A 19,632-nucleotide genomic window follows, 5' to 3' on the forward strand; every position below is an offset into this window, starting at 1 on the left:
TGAGTTCTATCATCTCAATCTTGACAACATAGCAGAAGCCCAACAGCAAAAAGCTCAGGAGTCAAGATAGTTGAGCAGAACGTTCACTTGAGGACAGATATTTCTAGTTTGTTAGCTTTGATGCACTAAAAGTCATTAACACCTGAGGGTTGTTCAATAGCCTGAATAAAGTAAATGGGTGCTGTCAAACAGTCAAATGAATGATGTTACTATGTACAACACTTAAAAGTATCATTTGATACGAACTGATGAATAGATTGAGAAATACTTGCATTTGGCCACCTATCAGTAAAGAAAAACTACACGTAAAAGATCATTAGAGTACAATACAACGTGCATTTGAATAGCTGTTGAATGTGTCCAGAGAAGGGCTATGAAGCTGGTGAAGGGCCTGGAGCACAAGTCCTGTTAGGAGTGGCTGAGGGAGCTGAAGTTGTTGTGTCTGGAAAAAAGGAGGCACAGGGGAGACCTCATTGCCCTCTACAGCTGCCTGAAAGGAAGGTGTGGGAAGCTGGGGGTCGGCCTCTTCCCACAGGTAACCAGTGACAGGACTAGAGGGAATGGCCTCAAGTGGTGCCAGGGGAGGTTCAGATAAAATGAGGAGACATTTCTGCTCAGAAATAGCAGTCAGGCACCGGGATGGGTTGCCCAGGGAGGTGGTGGAGTCACCATCCCTGGGGGTGTTCAAGGAAAGGTTGGACGTGGTGCTTAGGGACATGGGTTAGCAGGTGACAGTGGTAGTAGGGTGGTGGTTGGAGCAGATGATCTTAGAGGTCTTTTCCGACCTTAATGATTCTGTGATTCTATAATTCTAATGTGACATTGTGTATCATTGCAACTTACTCTGTAGCCTTAAGATATTCCAAAAATGCAGCAATAACACAACAATCACAGTCTTCACCAATGAAAATGTGAGCACATTTCATGTCATTCACTGTGTACAGAACAGCATATAATACAAAATCATACTCTGGATATTTGATTGAGGCAAGTAACAAACAGCCATTCCTCAGCAGAGCTTGGACTTGGCCTTCAGCTCAAATATATAAATGTGAAATATGTATCTTCCAAAACAATCGCCTTCTTGTACCTCTGGTACATAGAAACAAAAATACACCATTAGCTGTTCCCACCTGCCTAACAATGGCAAAATGGCAGACTGCTAAATTCTGGGAAGGAAGATACTAGTTGCTCAGCTGGACTCTCAACTATAATTAGTGATCTGTGTGTACAATCCAGTGATTTAGAAGTTCTTCTTTTGTTGCATCTCAGTAAGTGATTTATGTAAGTACAGGACAGACGAAAAGCTGTCAGAAGAGCAAGCCCAGCAAATATTCTTCCTGCAGTCATCCCAGAAGCTCTGGTTAACATGTAGTACGTTAAATGATCACCATGACTACTGTAAACTATATCATACCTCAAAAATAATGAAGCCTTCAAAAAAAATCTCTATAGATCTTTGGACCATAAACACAATAATTATTTTTCATGTATTAAATAACTAAGAGAGCTTTGACCTTATGTAAATCTTCTCTGTGAATGGCTGACTCGCTACACAAAAATATTCCCTTCCATGTATTCCACATATCATGCTTGATCAACCTGATTGCCTTCTACTGTGGATGTGTTTTTTTTTTGCTGTTGTTTTGTTTTTTTTACTGTGTCTTGACACTGTACTCCTAAACACTCTCATAGACAAAGTGAGGATGCTAGGTAAGCAGGGAGAAACTAAGAACTGAACTGCTAAGTTTCAAGGGTTGTCATCAGCTGCACGATGTCCAGTTGGAGTCTGGTTACTAGTTATGTACCCCAGTGGTCAGTAACGACACCAATACTGCTCAACATCTTCATTAACGAGCCAGAATATCAGGCAGAGAGCACCCTCAACAAGGTGGCCGACAACCCAACACAGGGAATGGCTGATTCACCAGAGTTGTGCTACCATTTAGAGGGATCTGGACGGGCTGAGCAAATGGGCCAACAAATTCTGTGAAGTTCAACCCAACCAATTACATTCTAAACCATGCTAATAGCTGGTAGCTCCTTAAAGAAACTGCAATTGGTATCAATACAAACAAAAAACCACATTAACAGGTCTCTTTCAACACATCATATCACACCTAATATTGGCCTACTTCAACGCTTCCAGCTCTCAGCCCTTACTGCAGCTTAAGGCATGTAAGCGAACTTTCCGACAGGTCCTAGCTGAATCCTATTATGGTCCCTTTATAGGTCCTAAAACAATTCCTAGTCCAAAACAAAATTTTAGGTCTTTAGACTGGAAGACAACAGGCATTCTGCTTGAAATACTCAGAATTATTGTGATTTTATTTTTTTTCTAACCAATTGAGACATAGTATAGAGCAGCGCTCAAATGACTCAGTAAGGAGAAGCTTCTAGGTTTGAGTTTGCAACAGATCCTAATACTCAAGAGTACAATCTAGCAGTAGGCTGTAGGCACTGGCAAAGGTACATGCTGTATATAGCTTTAGGCAAGGTAACATAAATGGCTTGGCATCAAGAACTAAAATAAAACCAGAAGAAAGCAAACAGGGCACATGAGCACCATGCAGCATGAGTCAGAGGACTCATGACTGCAGAATCCCAGAGACTGCTAACAAGATAAACTTTTGTTTTTAAGGCTTTAGAAAAAAAGAAATAAAAATCATCCAGGCATACAACTAGGATAAGGGAACAAATGCCAGCTAGTTAATAAAGCACGTGCATGTGATCTGCCCCACCGAGGAAATGGAGCATACAATAACTGGTAGTATCAGTTTGTACTTTTTATCAACTAGTTGGGTTCTAGATTTGCTGGAGTTTTTAAAAGTTATGTTTAATTGCAACTGTTAGAGTGTTTAGCATAGTTTTCAATAATGGATGTGTCTAGTTAGAGGGTTTTGCTTTTTTAATCACTAGTTGATGTTTAAGTAGTCACTGCCACAATTCAGAATTGCATAAATAAAACAGTCCAGATTGCTTCTCAGGAGATACTCTTATTTTTCCATCTAATAACCTGGAAACCTGGACCACATGGTCAAGATTCCTGTACACTGCCCCATTCCTGCTTGAATCAAGAAAATTCCTGCATCACATCTCTTCCTGACAAAGTCAGACACCCACACCGCAGCCACACTCCTCTGCAATGTACGCCTCCGCAAGTTATAAAGAGCACATAAAAAGTACTGCAAAGCAAGAAAATGTCAAAGGTCCTTCTGTAAATGCCTGCCAGCACTAACAGCCTTGCGAGCCCCAAAGTTCCGTTGGATTCCAATTCCATAAATTGCTAATCCTCCAAAATTTTAAGCATACAACTTAACTCCTGTTTACCCCCAGCACTAAATAAATGAGAAGAACTGCAGACCATTTCCAGTATCTCAGGATACTTGGCAACTTTGACCAATTCTTCCACTATCAATAAGCCATCATCTCTGTATGTTTCAGAACAGTTTACAGCAGATTTTCATTTGCTTCAGACAAGAACTAGTTCAGACTACATTAAAATTAACTGTGGAAGTGATTCTGAACTAAGAAAACTTCTACCAAAAGATAGCCAGCTGAAGTTGACTGCACATCAATGCTTACTATGACATTAAAAAAAGGAATAAAGCAATACCATGCTAGAAGATCTAAATGACTAGATTTATGGTTGTCAAGCAATCATAATATCGATGTTGCTATAGCTGAAAAAAAATGACCGTCTCAGTTCAAATAAACTGAAAAGTAGTGAAATTATTTTCATTAAAATTTGGCAGCAACAAAATGAAGACAGAAACTGCTATTAATAATTCTGTTGTCTTCACTGAATGCCTCTGGCAGCATGACAAGTTTTGAGTTGAATTTACTGTCTGGCACGTGCACAGAGAAGAGTGCAAGTCCTTTTTGTTTCAATTCTCATCTGTGATATGAACATTTACAACACAGTATTACAAAACAACTGTTCCTAGGATCACTTCGTTACCATTTGCATCCTTTTGTTGAAAGCATCCACTCAGCAAGCATAAAAATCTGTCTACACAAGCACTAATGTGTCTTCTGGAGGTGCCCAAGTACCCCAGGCTTCCCCTCCTGTATACTCCTCATCCTGTAGCACTGCCACTGAATTGTATTAGCTGCTGCACAAGTGTAGTAGCTTCAATAACTATTTTAAGACCTGCCATCAGCAGCAATCACGTTCGTTTTGACTGTCAACTCTCTATGTCTGCACTGTAAGCAAAACCTCACGTAAAATACATGAGCAAGCTTTACAAATAGGTAGCTCAGATGCCTACAAAAGCATAAGCACACTTGAGAAGATCAACATTTCTGAACATGTTATATGCACTCACCTGTATCTCATAAAAATCAGATGGAAATGAAAAAGGACAGTCCTGCTTCCTTTGGAAATAAATCCTCTTAAATTGACACCAATATTCGTCTTCATTTTTATGTTGACGCTCACTGCAGAATGTGTATACTGCCATGTTGCAAGTGTCCACAGTCTGAGCAGGAGATCTGCGTGGTTCATTTAAATCACCCACGTCCTTACCGTCACACTGTTTGGGGAGTACCACGTGAAAATCCTAACACTGCTTTGAGTTCAGTGCTGAATTTCCACAAGGAAGGAAAAACTCATTTCAAATTGCTTGATCTCACAAGTACAGGTATATTAAAGCCTGGTATTACTTCTGTCCTTGATGCCCTACATCAAACCTGAGTGACTGTCGCATTTTTTTGTGAAAGGTTTGTCACTTAAAAAAAAAAAATGATATCCTTTTCTCTTTCACTGTGTAGAAGTGTTCATAACAATATGATTAAACCGAAGGAACTGTAGAGAATGTGCTCAAGTACTATAAAGAAACAATTTAGCAACCAGAGATATTTTTGATCTTTTAGTCATTTGTGTACTTGGAAAAACAGCTGGCATAGTCAACAGACATAAAATTTTAGGTTTTGAACTACATTTTCAACCACATTTTGCAAACAAGCAAAAACAAAGCCGGAGCTTGGAAGAACTCTGGGTACTCCATGCACTGTGTGCCTAGGAACAGTCTCCCTGTCCAGAGATCCACAGCATATTTATTTCTGTTCCCCATTTCCCCTATGAAACTCAACCAAAGCTCTTTATGGGGTGGCTCTTAAAAATGCATAATTCGCAAAGCAAGATAAACAAAACAAAAAAATTTTGAAGCCTAACTATATAGTCAGTCTCCAAAAAAACATTTCCTTACCTTCCGCTGTCATTCACCACCTTTTAAAACCACCAGCTTAGTAGGAAAGCTGTACATTCTAGTTGCTTTCTTGCTGTTCTTCGTTTCACATGGTTTTCCCCTACTTCAACACTCCTGTGTTCATAAGTCATCTTCTACAGTTCTCTGGTAACATGTAACAGGTGGCTTCAGACCTTCCTATCTACACTTTTGGAAAACAAAACCTCTTTCACAATCACTGAAGGTTGAGGTTCTGGAGATCACGGGTCCAATGTCCCTGCTGCCCAGGTCTACATGTACACTCAACTTCTGAGCATCCCCAAAAATGGAGAGTTCCAGTTGACTGTCCAGTTCCAACCAGTCTCAGATACAACACCTCTGTGTTCCAGTTTGTGCCCATTACCTCATCTGGTCATTCGGCACCACTGAAAAGAGCCTGGCTCCATCTTCTGCAATCCCCCCCCCTTCAGACAGTTGATATACATTCACGTGAGATCCACCCTGAGCCCTCTCTTCTCTAGACTGAACAGCCCCAGCTCTCTCAGCCTTTCCTCATAGAAGAGGCACTCCAGCCTCACGTCTCTTCACTGGCCTCTCCAGTAGCTCCATATCTATGATTTTTCCACAGTCTAAAACTGAGTGCTGAAAAAGGTGTTTGGCAAAAAAAAAAAAAAAAAATACTCCCAATCTGTTCAATGCAAATGGAAGATGACACTGAAGTCTGGGCATTTTCAATACACTAGGTACTTCTGCCGTTGCTGCTACTGTCTAGACTATGTTTGTTTTTTTAAACACAGCAGCTTTCCTCAAAAATGCTAGCAGATATTTGGAATCATTATTTTTGATACATAACCCATAACAATGCCATTAGGTTAAGATCTTGCTCATATCCCTCCTGCTCTCTCCTCTAAAACCTGCCTTTCTGGAAACCACCTTACTCTACACTGTTTAAGGATATAGGAAAATTACAGAGATAATCTGACTGATAAGGAGCGATTAATATACTCATTTGAAGAACGAAGATGGGTACTGATGCTGAATGCAATCAGCTGGCTTGGGCTGACAACAACGTTCATAATAACTTAAAAGAAATAGATTATGAAAACTGTTTTCCTTACATTGGGGATAGTAATGTTATCATTGCCTCAGGCAAGCATGACAGACTTCAAATTGAGGCTACAATAGTTCCAGCCCAATGATTTCCCAAACTCCACATCACTGTCTGTCGTGACACTGTCACTCTTTTAGGGAAATTCACATGCTCTCTCAGTTTCAGCATTTTAATCACCGTACTTCGGGTTTGCCAAATTTACTCAAGAGTCAGATGTTTCATATAGTTAATATACTGAACTGCAGTTCCAAAAGTGCCCCGAGTTGTCTATTTTTTGCCTAGCAGGCAGAAGTCTTCTGCCTAACTCATTTCTGTGTTCTAATCCAGATGTAACCAGGATAAGTAGCAACCTATGAAAACTGCAAGTCTTCAGTATAAATTAAAAGATCTAGGCTGTTTACCAAATCTATTATCAGCTAAAATTCTTCAACAGTTGAAATTCTTTTCAAATACTAATTTACAGAAATGAGAAGTCACAAATCATGTAGCAAATAGCAACGGTTTCTTTTTTTTTGTTTTTAAGTTGTATTTGTCCATAATCACATTCCACTGCACCTCACGTTCAAATTTGAGTCCTTTTGGCAAGGAGTGTTTGACTCATTATGGCATCTTTAAAAGGATAAGTAAACAATATTCTTCACCCTGAGATTTGGCAAAAGAAAACGTTTGGTAAAGGACAAAAAACTAGGCATTCCTCCAATGCATTTCCTCAAGTTCTGAAATTCAGTAGGGTAGGGAGTTTGAGTCCCTCACTTCTAACAGCTACTGAAGGATCTGCCTTTCCTGGAGTTCCAATTATTTTCTGTACTTGTTTATATCGCCATTTGCCGAGGCGATCGGCTCCGGGGCAGACGCGTTCTGCAGCGGAGCGGGGGATCGGGCCAGGCAGGGCTAACTTTCCGGCATCGAGCCGACTTCAGGGAGCCGCCAAGAGCCGGCAGCCCTCGTGAGGGAGGCTGACGAGGCGAAGGCGGAGCCAGCAGCGCCCCCTCCCCGGCCGTTCAAAAGCAGCCCCTAGGGAGCGCGAGCGACCAGGAGCGCGGCGACCAGGGCGGGCAAACAGGGCGTGGCGCGTCAGAAGGGAGTGGCGCGGCAGTTAGCGCGGCAGGTCGCGCAGGCAGGGCGAGCAGGAAGGGCGGAGAGGAACCCCCGCCCATACGAACACCTGTTAACGACAGTCGTTAGCTAGGCGATAATGGTCTCCACCAGGCACGGTGCGCTCTGCAGGAGGTCGGTACACACCCAGACCGAGTACCCGCTAAAGAATGCAGCGGTTCAGGTCACGGGATGCAGGGAGTGTCAGAGCCTGTTCCTGCCATCGGCAGGAGGCAGAGACACTGCGTGCGTGAGATGTGAGCAAGTGGATGGCCTGATCCGCATGGTGGCGGAGCTCAAGGAGGAGGTGGAGAGGTTGAGGGCCATCAGGGAGTGTGAGCGGGAGATAGACTTCTGGAGCAACTCCCTGCAGGGCCTCAAGGAGAGGTACCGGGGTGAGACACCCCAAATGGGGGTGGACACCCTGCCCAGTCGCCGTCGGGCAGAGGGAGGGGATCTGGGAGTTGAGGAGGAATGGAGACAGGTCCCTGCTCGACATCGCAGGCGATGCCCTCCTCTTCCGACCCCACCTTCCCAGGTGCCCTTACAAAACAGGTTTGAGGCCCTGGAGAATGAGAGATCAACAGCAACTGAGGAAGAGGTAGAAAGTGTTCCCAGGAGGATTCCTAGGGTGAGGAGGTCAACTCCACGCATCAGGACTGCCTCCACCAAGAACGAAAGAAGGGTGATTGTTGTGGGTGACTCTGTCCTTAGGGGAACAGAGGGCCCTATTTGTCGGCCTGACCCTACCCGTAGGGAGGTCTGCTGCCTCCCTGGGGCCAGGGTCAGGGACATTGCCAAGAAGGTCAAGCGCCTGGTACGGCCCACTGACTACTACCCGCTATTGGTCTTTCAGGCTGGTAGCGATGAAGTAGCAAAGAGAAGTCCGAAAGCGATCAAAAGAGACTTTAGGGATTTGGGGCGACAACTTAGAGGTTCAGGCGCGCAGGTTGTGTTTGCCTCTGTCCTTCCGATAGGGGGGATGGAAGCTGAAAGGTGCGCTGTTCGCATAAACTCGTGGCTTCGTGACTGGTGTGACCGGCACAACTTTGGGTTTTTTGATCACGGGAAGGTCTATGCTACACCGGGCCTGATGGCACCGGATGGGATGGGCCTCTCTTGGAGAGGGGTAAGGATCTTGGGTCAGGAGTTGGCAGGGCTGATAGATAGGGCTTTAAACTAGAGTCGAAGGGGGAAGGGGCTAAAACCAGGCACGCCGGTGAAGACCTAAGGGATGGTACGCTAGAATCAGAGGGGCTGTGTGCCAGTGAGGTCCTTCGGTTCGATCCACAAGGTGCTGAGTGTAAGGAGACGCACCTGAAATGCTTCTACACAAACGCACGCAGTATGAGGAATAAAATGGATGAGCTAGAAGTCCTGGCCCAGTCCCGCAACTACGACATCATCGGCATAAGCGAAACCTGGTGGGATGAGTCCTGTGACTGGGGTGTTGCAATAGATGGTTACAGGCTCTTCAGGAGGGACAGGCAGGGTAGGCGAGGTGGTGGGGTGGCGATGTATGTGAAGCAGGGGCTGGACTGTGTGGAACTTCAGGTCGGCGATGGCAAAGTTGAGAGCCTCTGGGTAAGGATCAAGGGACGAACGAATAAAGGGGATGTCGTTGTGGGAGTCTATTACAGACCGCCTGGCCAGGACGATAGCGCCGATAACTTATTCTTTACAGAACTAAGAGAGGCCTCGAGATTAACTCCCCTTGTCCTTATGGGGGACTTCAACTTGCCAGACGTTAACTGGGAGTGCCACACGGCTGACACGAGCAAGTCCAGGAGGTTCATGAAGCACCTAGATGATAACTTCTTGGTGCAGGTGCTAACGGAGCCAACTAGGAAAGGTGCCCTCCTAGACCTGTTGCTAGAAAACAGAGAGGGTCTGGTGGGAGATGTGGTGATTGGTGGCCGCCTCGGTCATAGCGACCATGAAGTGGTTGAGTTCAAAATTTACGGTGACAGAAGGAAAAGTGCCACCAAAACCTCATCCCTAGATATGGGGAAGGCGGACTTCAGGCTGCTCGGGGAACTAGTCAGCAAGGTCCCCTGGGAAGCTGCTCTTGAAGGCCTTGATGTCCACCAGTGCTGGTCACTCTTTAAGCGATGCCTCCTAGAAGCACAAGATCAGGCAATTCCTAAATATCGCAAGTCAGGCAGGCGGGGCAGGAGGCCGTCGTGGCTGACCAGGAACATTCTTATGGAGATTAGGCGGAAACAGAGAGTGTTTCGCTACTGGAAGGAGGGCCAGGTGACATGGAAAGAATACAGGGATGCTGCTCGTGTCTGTAGGAAGAAAATTCGTGTGGCTAAAGCACACCTAGAGTTGAAGCTGGCTGTGTCTGTGAGAGAAAATAAAAAGGGTTTTTTTAGATATGTGAATGGAAAAAGGAGAACTAAAGAATACATAGGGCCGCTCCTTGACAGGGAAGGTCTTCTCACAGACGATGACATAGGCAAAGCAGAGACGCTTAACGCCTTCTTTGCCTCTGTCTTCAATGCCGATGATGGGCTTCGGGACCCAGGGTGCCCCGAGCTGGAGGACCGGGACGGTGGGGATGACAAACTCCCAACCGACCCTGAACGTGTGCGGGATTTGCTACTCCACCTGGATCCCTACAAGTCCATGGGTCCGGATGGGATTCATCCCCGGGTGCTGAAGGAGCTGGCGGACGTCATCGCGGAACCTCTCTCAATTATTTTTCAACGATCCTGGGAGTCTGGAGAGGTCCCGGTAGACTGGAAGCTGGCAAATGTTGTGCCGATTTTCAAGAAGGGTCAGAAAGAAGACCCTAGCAATTACAGGCCTGTCAGTCTCACGTCAGTGCCTGGTAAAATCATGGAGAAGATGGTTCTCGAACATATTGAGGCGCACCTGGGGGACAAAGCAGTCATTGGTCCCAGCCAGCATGGGTTTGTGAAGGGTAGGTCCTGCCTAACTAACCTGATTTCCTTTTATGATAAGATCACCCGTATGGTAGACCAAGGGAAACCAGCTGATGTGATTTTTTTGGACTTCAGCAAGGCTTTTGACACGGTTTCCCATAGGATCCTACTGGACAAAATGTCCACCATACAGCTAAATAAAAACATCATACGATGGGTGAGCAATTGGCTAACGGGCAGGGCCCAAAGGGTTATGGTGAATGGGGCTGCGTCAGGCTGGCGGGCGGTCACCAGTGGGGTCCCTCAAGGCTCCATTTTAGGGCCGGTACTTTTCAATATTTTTATAAACGATCTGGATGTAGGAATAGAAGGCATTTTGAGCAAGTTTGCTGATGACACCAAACTTGGAGGAGTTGTGGACTCGAATGAGGGTGGAAAGGCCTTGCAGAGGGATCTGGATAGGTTGGAGAGCTGGGCGATCGCCAACCGCATGAAGTTCAATAAGAGCAAGTGCCGGGTCCTGCACCTGGGACGGGGAAACCCTGGCTGCACGTACAGACTGGGCGATGAGACGCTGGAGAACAGCCTAGAAGAGAGGGATCTGGGGGTCGTGGTAGACAGCAAGTTGAATATGAGCTGGCAGTGTGCCCTGGCAGCCAGGAGGGCCAACCGTGTCCTGGGGTGCATCAAGCACGGCATCGCTAGTAGGTCAAGGGAGGTGATTGTCCCGCTCTACTCTGCGCTGGTGCGGCCTCACCTCGAGTACTGTGTGCAGTTCTGGGCACCACAGTATAAAAAGGACATGAAACTGTTGGAGAGTGTCCAGAGGAGGGCTACGAAGATGGTGAAAGGCCTGGAGGGGAAGACGTACGAGGAACGGCTGAGGGCACTGGGCCTGTTCAGCCTGGAGAAGAGGAGGCTGAGGGGAGACCTCATCGCAGTCTACAACTTCCTCGTAAGGGGGTGTCGAGAGGCAGGAGACCTTTTCTCCATTAACACCAGCGACAGGACCCGCGGGAACGGGGTTAAGCTGAGGCAGGGGAAGTTTAGGCTGGACATCAGGAAGGGGTTCTTCACAGAGAGAGTGGTTGCACACTGGAACAGGCTCCCCAGGGAAGTGGTCACTGCACCGAGCCTGACTGAATTTAAGAAGAGATTGGACTGTGCACTTAGTCACATGGTCTGAACTTGGGTAGACCTGTGCGGTGTCAAGAGTTGGACTTGATGATCCTTAAGGGTCCCTTCCAACTCAGGATATTCTATGATTCTATGATTCTATGATATGCTTTGTTTCTAGCACAGCCTATGGCAGTTAAGTTCCAAAATTAATAATATGTAATGGCAAAAAATATATATATTTAAAAATGTAACTGCTACTTGATTTCATTGCAGCTGTGGGTGAAATTATGACTAACAATGAAGGTCCATCTTCAGACTTGCACTTATTGATAGGAGCACCTATCAACACAATCATTTTATCATTACCACTGAAGGCTGTGAAGAATGAAAATACTAGTTAATAAGACCAATACATTACATTCAAATAATGTTTTTGCCTTGAACTTAGTGATGGAAGAAATACACAATATAAATGATTACTAGTGAAGAGTGACAAATGAAATCTCATTCTGACAGCATGAGCACCTTAAGATAAAAACTGGGACCTCTTAAGAGTTAAAAACAAAACAAAAATACCCCAATCCAAAAAGAAGTTCGCACATATCAAGTTACTAATGGCAGATTGAGTTACTGGCCTGGCCTGGGGGGGAGTTATTAACTCTTCTTGTTATAAGGACAAGAGCAGAAACTTACCAGTTTTATTTGGACATGAGCCATTACAGAGGGTCTCTTCTTTACTGAAGGCATTAATTACATCATGCAAGTGGAAGTTCAAAGGGCAACAAGCACATTAATAATCCCAGCAGATGGCAGCACATGCACATGAATCAACCAGGAGAGCACAACACATTATCAATAGATTAAAACATCTGATTATAGTAAATACATACTGTTCCTCTGTCAACTTCAGTATTCCTTATGAAGACTCCTTCTGAAGAAATTCCAAAATGTATGATACACATGATGTTATTACAAAGTTACCTTTTCCTATAGAAATTCCTATCACTAGTAGGCAGAGTGAAGATTTGCAGTTCTGTGTGTTTCGTTTACCCCCAAGGGTGTTTAGATGTAACACAATTTGTTTACAACACTTTGTTTACAACAGGTTGAGGAATACTGTTGTCCAAGAAACAGTGTGTTAAGAACATCTGTTAAACCATTTCACTATATAGTGTGATAGCTTATGATTCACAGGAATTACTAAAATGGATCTGAGGAAGTAATGTTACTGAATAAAGGAGGAAATAAGCTAATGAAATTGCCTAATATACAACTGCTCCTTTTCACTCTAAGTACAACTTAACATCATTTCTTTAAATTAATCATCACCCCGTTTTCCCCAAATCTGCTTCCTTTTTTAATTTTAAATTGTGACAATTGTTTCTGTCTAGAAGACTAAGTATTACATGATCTTCAAACCACTGAGTTAAAACAGAAAAGATGAATATTCTTCCATATACTGCTTTTGTATTCATGTATTTCATGAACGCAATCACACACCATTAATAACTAAATTTAACTTTTATTAAGCATGACTGCACAACAGAACAGACATTTTCTACATTTCAGTTCTACATATAACACTGAAACCACTGACCTCATTTTTAGTACTAAAGATCTCATGGATCAGAAAAACAAGCTGAAAAGATGAAACAAAGGTATAATAAAATCAGTAACTCAAAAGCATTCTTCTGCCATACAGGAAAAGGAAACATTATATTAGGCTTTGTTGTATGAAAAAAAACCTGTATCTAAAGTTGTTTAAAAAAAACTGTATTTAAAGTTGTTTAAATCAGAACATAATCCAAATCTTTGTCTTCCTTTGACTTTTTTTTTTTTTACAAAGACAATACCATTATATGACTTCAGAAACTATGAAACCTAGACAAAGAAAAATTAAAAAAAATCACGACCCATTACTCATGAGCATTCAGACAGAAAAAGAACAAGTAAACCCAGGTTTGCTTTGTCTTATGTCCATTGTGATAAACCTACTCAGCAATATTATTACATTGAAAACTGCATCCTGCTTTAAGTAAGTTTGTTTTATGAATAACCATCTGATCTAGGTCAGCATACTTTTGCTTTTAAAGAGCAAACATACACCAAGCTCTACCTCAGTACACTTACACTAATTTTAAGTAACAGCCTTGCAAAACAAACATCCAAGGCTTATCTAGAACACAATTTTTTAGACTACATGTAATACCTCTTCCTCTGAAAGCCTTCAAGCAATACTTAAACATTCAACACAACAAGCTTATGTAGCTGATAAAGACCATCTCTTTCCTGCTGCTTTTCTGACTGGTCAATGACATGCTGTGAATCCACCTGATCAGAAGACAACAGATCAAAGTTACAATTCAGTCTAATAAATGCTTTCCTATGCAACACAGTTAAGGAAAATACTGCCTTGTTCTACTTATGAAGGGCTTTGACTGTTTCAAATCATACTGGCATTTCAGTATGTTACCTATTTCAGCATAAGACATTTTATAATAATAGTTCTTATCTCAAGATTTGCCTGAATCAGAATTCTATGCAACAATCATTTCCAGGGCATTACAGATAGTATGTTAAGTGATGACATAAGTAATGTCCTGAAACTGTTTAAACTAGAATGCAATCCTGATACAGGGTTTATCCATTAACACGTTACAAAAAGCTAACCACTAATATAGCTGAGCAAGAGATGATCTTGACAATACCAAGGAAAAAGCAATTTGTATATAAAAATACTTAGGCTTAAGACAGTAAGACACATTCTAGACCCTTACTGAATGCCTACTGGAAACATGTGCCCTTGGTGTTTATCCACTGTTGTCAGTCTTTCCAGAAGAGACCTAAATCCCTTATTTACATGCCTTAGAGTAAGAAAGTGACATGGTGGGTGCATATGAAGTTCTTATTCCTGCACTCTGCAATTTCTCACTCACTTCTACTTAAGAATATGCGCTCATTTATCGTGAGAACCACACAGGGAATCTACTGGCCTGCAGAGGCCCTTTAAGAAAGGTCAGATTTCTACGAGTAGGAAGCTATACTCCTCAGCTCTAACCTTCCCAGATTTCAAGAACACTGTCTTCTGATCCCATCACAGCAATTCTAAAATACAGCACATCTGTCAGCTTAAGAGGGAAAATAACCTGAAGAAAGAGCAACCCAAAACAAACTAAAATATGCATCCAGATAAATCCTAAAGAAAAATATATCTTTCCTTAATGTTGTAACTATTTAATAGGAAGAACACAATTTTAACTTCCAAAGGTAAAGCTGCCTCTACAAGCTCATCTCAAATACCATAAAGTGTTCTGTTTGGAAAGTCTTAACATCTGTATACAAAAAAAAGACTACAAAAATACAATCTCAATGCAGGCAGATGCATACAGAATGGTTTTTATGCCTAAAATTCAGTCCTATAGTGCTTTCAGTATCTTTAATTTCAGTATGCATTTTTTTATTATTATTTTTTTTTTTTTTTTTTACCCTCAGGCTCAAGAGACTTCCTTTTAAAGGAAATTCTACCTTTGACCACTTAACTAAGCATACTGGGGTACTCCATTCATTTTCATATACTTATTTATTTTTAAATTGCATTTCTACACTTACTTGATTCCACTGATATGGCTTCTCATACCACTTAGGAACAGTATTATCTCGAGGTCGTGATTTGCAGATCAAACTGAAATTAAATAAATATAACCTTAAGAAATAAACTTGCATTTAATTATAAGAAATGTATATAGCAGGTACAGCCGTATGTCTGTAAGGTGTCTATGCTGAAAGGAATCTTAAATGTCCATGTTAATTTAGTGTAACTAGTTCACTTACCTGTACTTTGCCCCTTTAGTTTAAGAAGTTGAAAGATAAACTTACAGGGTCAGTAAATGCGTTTTTTTTTTTTTGTTAGTTTGAAGAAAGTATTATTTATTAAATTGATAAAGTACTAAAATTTGCAAATATCATTTATTCTATATGTTTTATGCTTACATGCTTATTCACCACAACATATAATAAAGCTATTTTTAGGGCATTTTGTTTTGCAAGACGACTCTATTACTATAGATTGTCTGTCTGCTCCTGTTATTTCCTCAAGCTGTGCAAAGTACAGCAGTAGTAGACTTCAATTAATTCTGTCTAGATGTGTTTTTCAAATGCACATTTTGGTCTTAAGCAGTGGTGACATACTGTAAGTATAATTAGCTTTCAAAAAGTAATTAAAGATTGTTGAAGCTACATTTGTATGCATGTACTATTACTAATAAAATTTTTTTCTTCCTTCAAGTCCTTAAACTAAGGCGAAAAAATATTCAAAATTATGAAAGATCTTAATCATAGGAATGGGACATGACAATAACCAGAGTATTCTTTTTATTCTGCATTTTTTCTGAAATTTCTAAAGTAACACATTCTTTTACCTTTTAGAAGAGACAATCACTTCTAGTTTCTTGATAGGATGACACCTCCCCACAATGCAGAATCCCTGCTGTAATCTCCCAAGTTTAGCTGCCTGTGTCCCAGAGCCAAACACAGAATGGCTAAATAACCTTGACTCAGACAGCCAAGAATGAACTGTGGAAAGGCCAGAAAGAGGTAAGAAAGGTAGAAAAAATAGCAGTAGGACTGTTGGGACAGAATTAGTAGCAGCATAAAGATTCCAGGAGGGAAAATGTCACCACAGAAAGGTTTAAATCCTAAAGACAGACACCCAGAAGGCTGAGAATAGCTGAGAAAAGCTGTCAGCATCAGCACTGACTGAGCTAGTAAAGACAGCAACACCAAGGACCTGTGGTTGCTCCTTCCCTTCCTGACTGGCTGTAAATGTCTGAGCGACCAACCCCAAAGAAGTCCTGAAACAATACCAAGTGTTCATAAACTTCAAGAAATAGCAGTGACATTTCTGTGTCCTCAACTTCTCATCTTAGAGTTGATGTCTGAGTGTAAACTGTTACTGTCACAGACAAACAGGCACCTTCAGAGATGTTTTGTGGTTATGCTTCTTTCTCTCTCCACTTTCCTTGAATTCTCCCTGCAGTTGTTACCGCATGAATCATGCAAGCAAACTTCACTCAGCTTTGAAGTCTAAACAGTGTAGTAGATGACAGTGTCCAAAAGCAACACAGACACCAACTGGCCTGAGGTACTAGGACACTAACAGGAAATTAATTATTGCATCAGCAGTACGTCCAACAGCTGGTACTTTAGCAAGAATTTTGCAGATGAGAAACACCAACAGGGATCTGGCAGTTTGCACTGGTGCTACTTCACTTGGAAGTGCAAGTAGTGTACATCTGAGGTGCAGCTTCCACAAAGTTCTTCCACCCCCTTCTGGATGTACACACAAACCACAAACAGCTAGCTTGAAGCTGACATGTTCCTGCAAGAGATGTCTGCTGGTCAGCTAACCTACGCAAGGTATCATCTAGCCCACATCTTCTGGCAGTTTTCTATGGCTTTTTAATTTCATTTCCTCTTCAGTGCCTCAAAGGCTAAGACTGACTGCCCCTACACTTGTTAATTTATTATAAAATGCACCACATCTCATTTTCTTTCCAATATTGGAAATTAAAGCAAGTACTCATACTCCTTAAGTAAAGGCTGTTATCTTTTCACAGCTGGAGGGGAAAAAAATCAACTGAACAGGTACATTCAAAAAAAACAAACAAGAAACACCTGAAAACTAATTCAGCATGAACAGCTTGCTTTGATAACCATTCTGATAACCTAAGGTAATAGCAGCTAAGCTTAAAAGCTTCTGATCTCTATCAGTATGAGAAACTACCTCATTTTGGCACAGTTACTTTAGAAGAGCTTACTGTAGAAAAGGGTCACATTTGCTACAGAACAGCAATACTAGAGGGCACAACAACTTCACTTTAAGTTAATTTAAGTCCAGTCAGCTCTTTTTTGAGATCTGTTCAATACAGAGCCAGGTAAGGATGAGGAAAGCCTACTGATGATGATGTAGAGAGCACTAAAAATGCACACTAAATTTATAAACCAAGGAAGATTTTTCATGGCATGCTCTGCCATCACAGACATTGGAAGGAACTTTCTACAGGGAAACTTCATTGACCTTGCTCCCCTGAACCCTTCTCAAACACTGCAAGCTGGAAGAATTCTCAAGACTAGCTGCACTGACTTACGACAACCTTTTTGGAGTCAGTATTTCAGTTATGAGAAGCAGGGAGGCCTGCTGGAGAAAAAGGCAGGTGACCTTCCTTCAGTTCATAAATTAACTTTGGACTTCCAGCAGCATCTCCCCTCAACAGGCCCGTTGAGGGAGGAAAGGTAGCGCAAAAATCTAAATTTTTCTGTGCTCTTATGTCATAGGACTTCAGTAGCTTTGTCCTGGGTGCACAAAAGCGAAGACACATCAGAACTGGTATCTTGTGGAACAGGTTTTACAGTCTAGGTTTTATGACTATTAAGTGATCAGGCTTCCCTGAAGAACCAGTGCTTCCACAAGCAGTCTAAAGTTGTTGAATATACTGCTTCATAAATAAGCAAAGTAAATTAAATGCATCATTAAATGAAAACACCCTATATTATCATTTCCCCAAAGCCTAACCTGAGCTATGCTTCAAGCAATCATTTATTTTGCTTTTGCTGAGAAAGTGAAACACAAGTTCTTATTTCTACAAATGATTACCTTAGAAGCATCTCACGAATGTTTTCCTGCAGCTGTGTCATTTTCTCTTGGTCAGAGGACGCTGCACATTCACAGAGCAGCTTATTAATGGCTGTCCTCAGGATGTTTATCTGTAAAAATAAGTGACAGAATATGAAGTACTATACACCAGTCCTAGTTCTGGGTTACAGCATATTGACATGTACAGAAGGCGGTTATGGCACCCATAAAACTCAATTTTAACTGAAATATTATTAACATAAGCAAAAACATCTGAAGCTTTAGAAACACTTCTTCCTCCAGATGCATCACTGCTAGTAGAAGATGTTAGAGTTTCAGCTGCTTGAAATCGATCTTCAAGATTAATCAGCTATGCTATAGAAGACACAGGCTACTTACCACTTGTCTGGATATCCTCCAACACAGATTCCTTCCATAGAAACCTTTAAGGATTTTCTCAATCTGTCCGTAATTGTTAAAAAAACACAACAGCTTGGTGCTACCACTACAGATATGGTGCCATGATTACAGATATCACACACATCAAATCAATGCTTTCAAAAAATAATACTTCACCTCATCTGCACACTAGCATGTCCACTACATCCTTAAAAAGCCTCTAGAATACACTGGTTATCTGCTACACCTGTACACAGAACTGCTCAGGTTATGTGAGGTCCTTCAGTATCTAAAATCTGAAGCACAGGTTAAATACAGCTTACTATGCTGTACAAGAAAGTGTACATACTGTCCTCTGACAGACCTGTCTGCAAGTTACAAAAACACTGTATTGAGGAATACAAGGGCTTTTATCTATTGACTCATCTGCTCTGGGAGAAGCTTACTACAGATGACTTCTCAGAATTGTGAAATCAAACTGAAGATTGCAAAGAAAAACCACTATGCTCATCTTTAAAAAATCAGTAATTCTAAAAACATAACAAGGTATTGATATCTGAAGAGTGTAAAATCAACGTAAACTTTTCTAAACAAAAGCAAAGTATTGTACTGTAATAATTGACTTTCAGTAAAACATATAGGGGGTAACTATTTTTCTCTGTTAGAAGCCCAAGGTTCTAAACAAACAGTACAGACACGAAAAGCTTCAACAATTTTCTAAAGATAGCCAACTGCTAGATTCTAGCTACTAGAACTGTTACCAAGTTCTGATGTACCAAATTCTACTTAATTCTTACTATATGGCAAATAAATATACATGTTTTTACCTCTGATATGTCATCTACTCCAAAATGCACATCAAATGTCAGCTCCATGTCATTCTCTGGAAGCAGTGGAACCTGACGAGACTGACTCCAACCCAAGCCACACAGAACGCCAGTAAAATTCTTTCCACTTTCATCAATCCTGTACAAAGAAAATGGTCACACCTAGAGATTAACAAACTAAACTTATATGAAAACAGACTTAATTTGTCTAAGCTATGCCGAACAAGATACAAGAAGTTTAAAGAAGCTAAAAACTTTCAGACATTGACATCTAGTCACACTACTTTTTTTTTTTGTTAAGGTAATGAAATAAAGCTAAAGATCTAATTATGAAAACAGTCACAAAAAAGAAAAAAATCACATACGCAAA

General features: G+C 41.7%; 2 protein-coding genes across 3 annotated transcripts in view; both read right to left on the bottom strand.

The window, feature by feature from the left end:
* ASPG (asparaginase) overlaps positions 1 to 15,063 on the bottom strand; it is a 71,504-nt gene extending 56,441 nt beyond the window's left edge. Inside the window, exon 1 of the mRNA XM_068682640.1 lies at positions 15,015 to 15,063. The gene's annotated coding sequence lies outside the window, so the exon portion shown is untranslated. The remainder of the gene's footprint in view (positions 1 to 15,014) is intronic.
* TDRD9 (tudor domain containing 9) overlaps positions 12,908 to 19,632 on the bottom strand; it is a 65,470-nt gene continuing 58,745 nt past the window's right edge. For both annotated transcript variants that reach the window (XM_068682621.1, XM_068682622.1), the window contains exons 33-36: positions 19,263 to 19,401; positions 18,058 to 18,167; positions 15,015 to 15,087; positions 12,908 to 13,736 (exon numbers count right to left, since the gene is read on the bottom strand). In XM_068682621.1, the coding sequence (XP_068538722.1) occupies positions 13,644 to 13,736; positions 15,015 to 15,087; positions 18,058 to 18,167; positions 19,263 to 19,401 (415 nt within the window). In that variant the 3' untranslated portion in view covers positions 12,908 to 13,643. The remainder of the gene's footprint in view (positions 13,737 to 15,014; positions 15,088 to 18,057; positions 18,168 to 19,262; positions 19,402 to 19,632) is intronic.

The sequence above is a fragment of the Anas acuta genome, chromosome 5 (genome assembly GCF_963932015.1).
Source record: "Anas acuta chromosome 5, bAnaAcu1.1, whole genome shotgun sequence".
Classification (NCBI taxonomy): domain Eukaryota; kingdom Metazoa; phylum Chordata; class Aves; order Anseriformes; family Anatidae; genus Anas; species Anas acuta.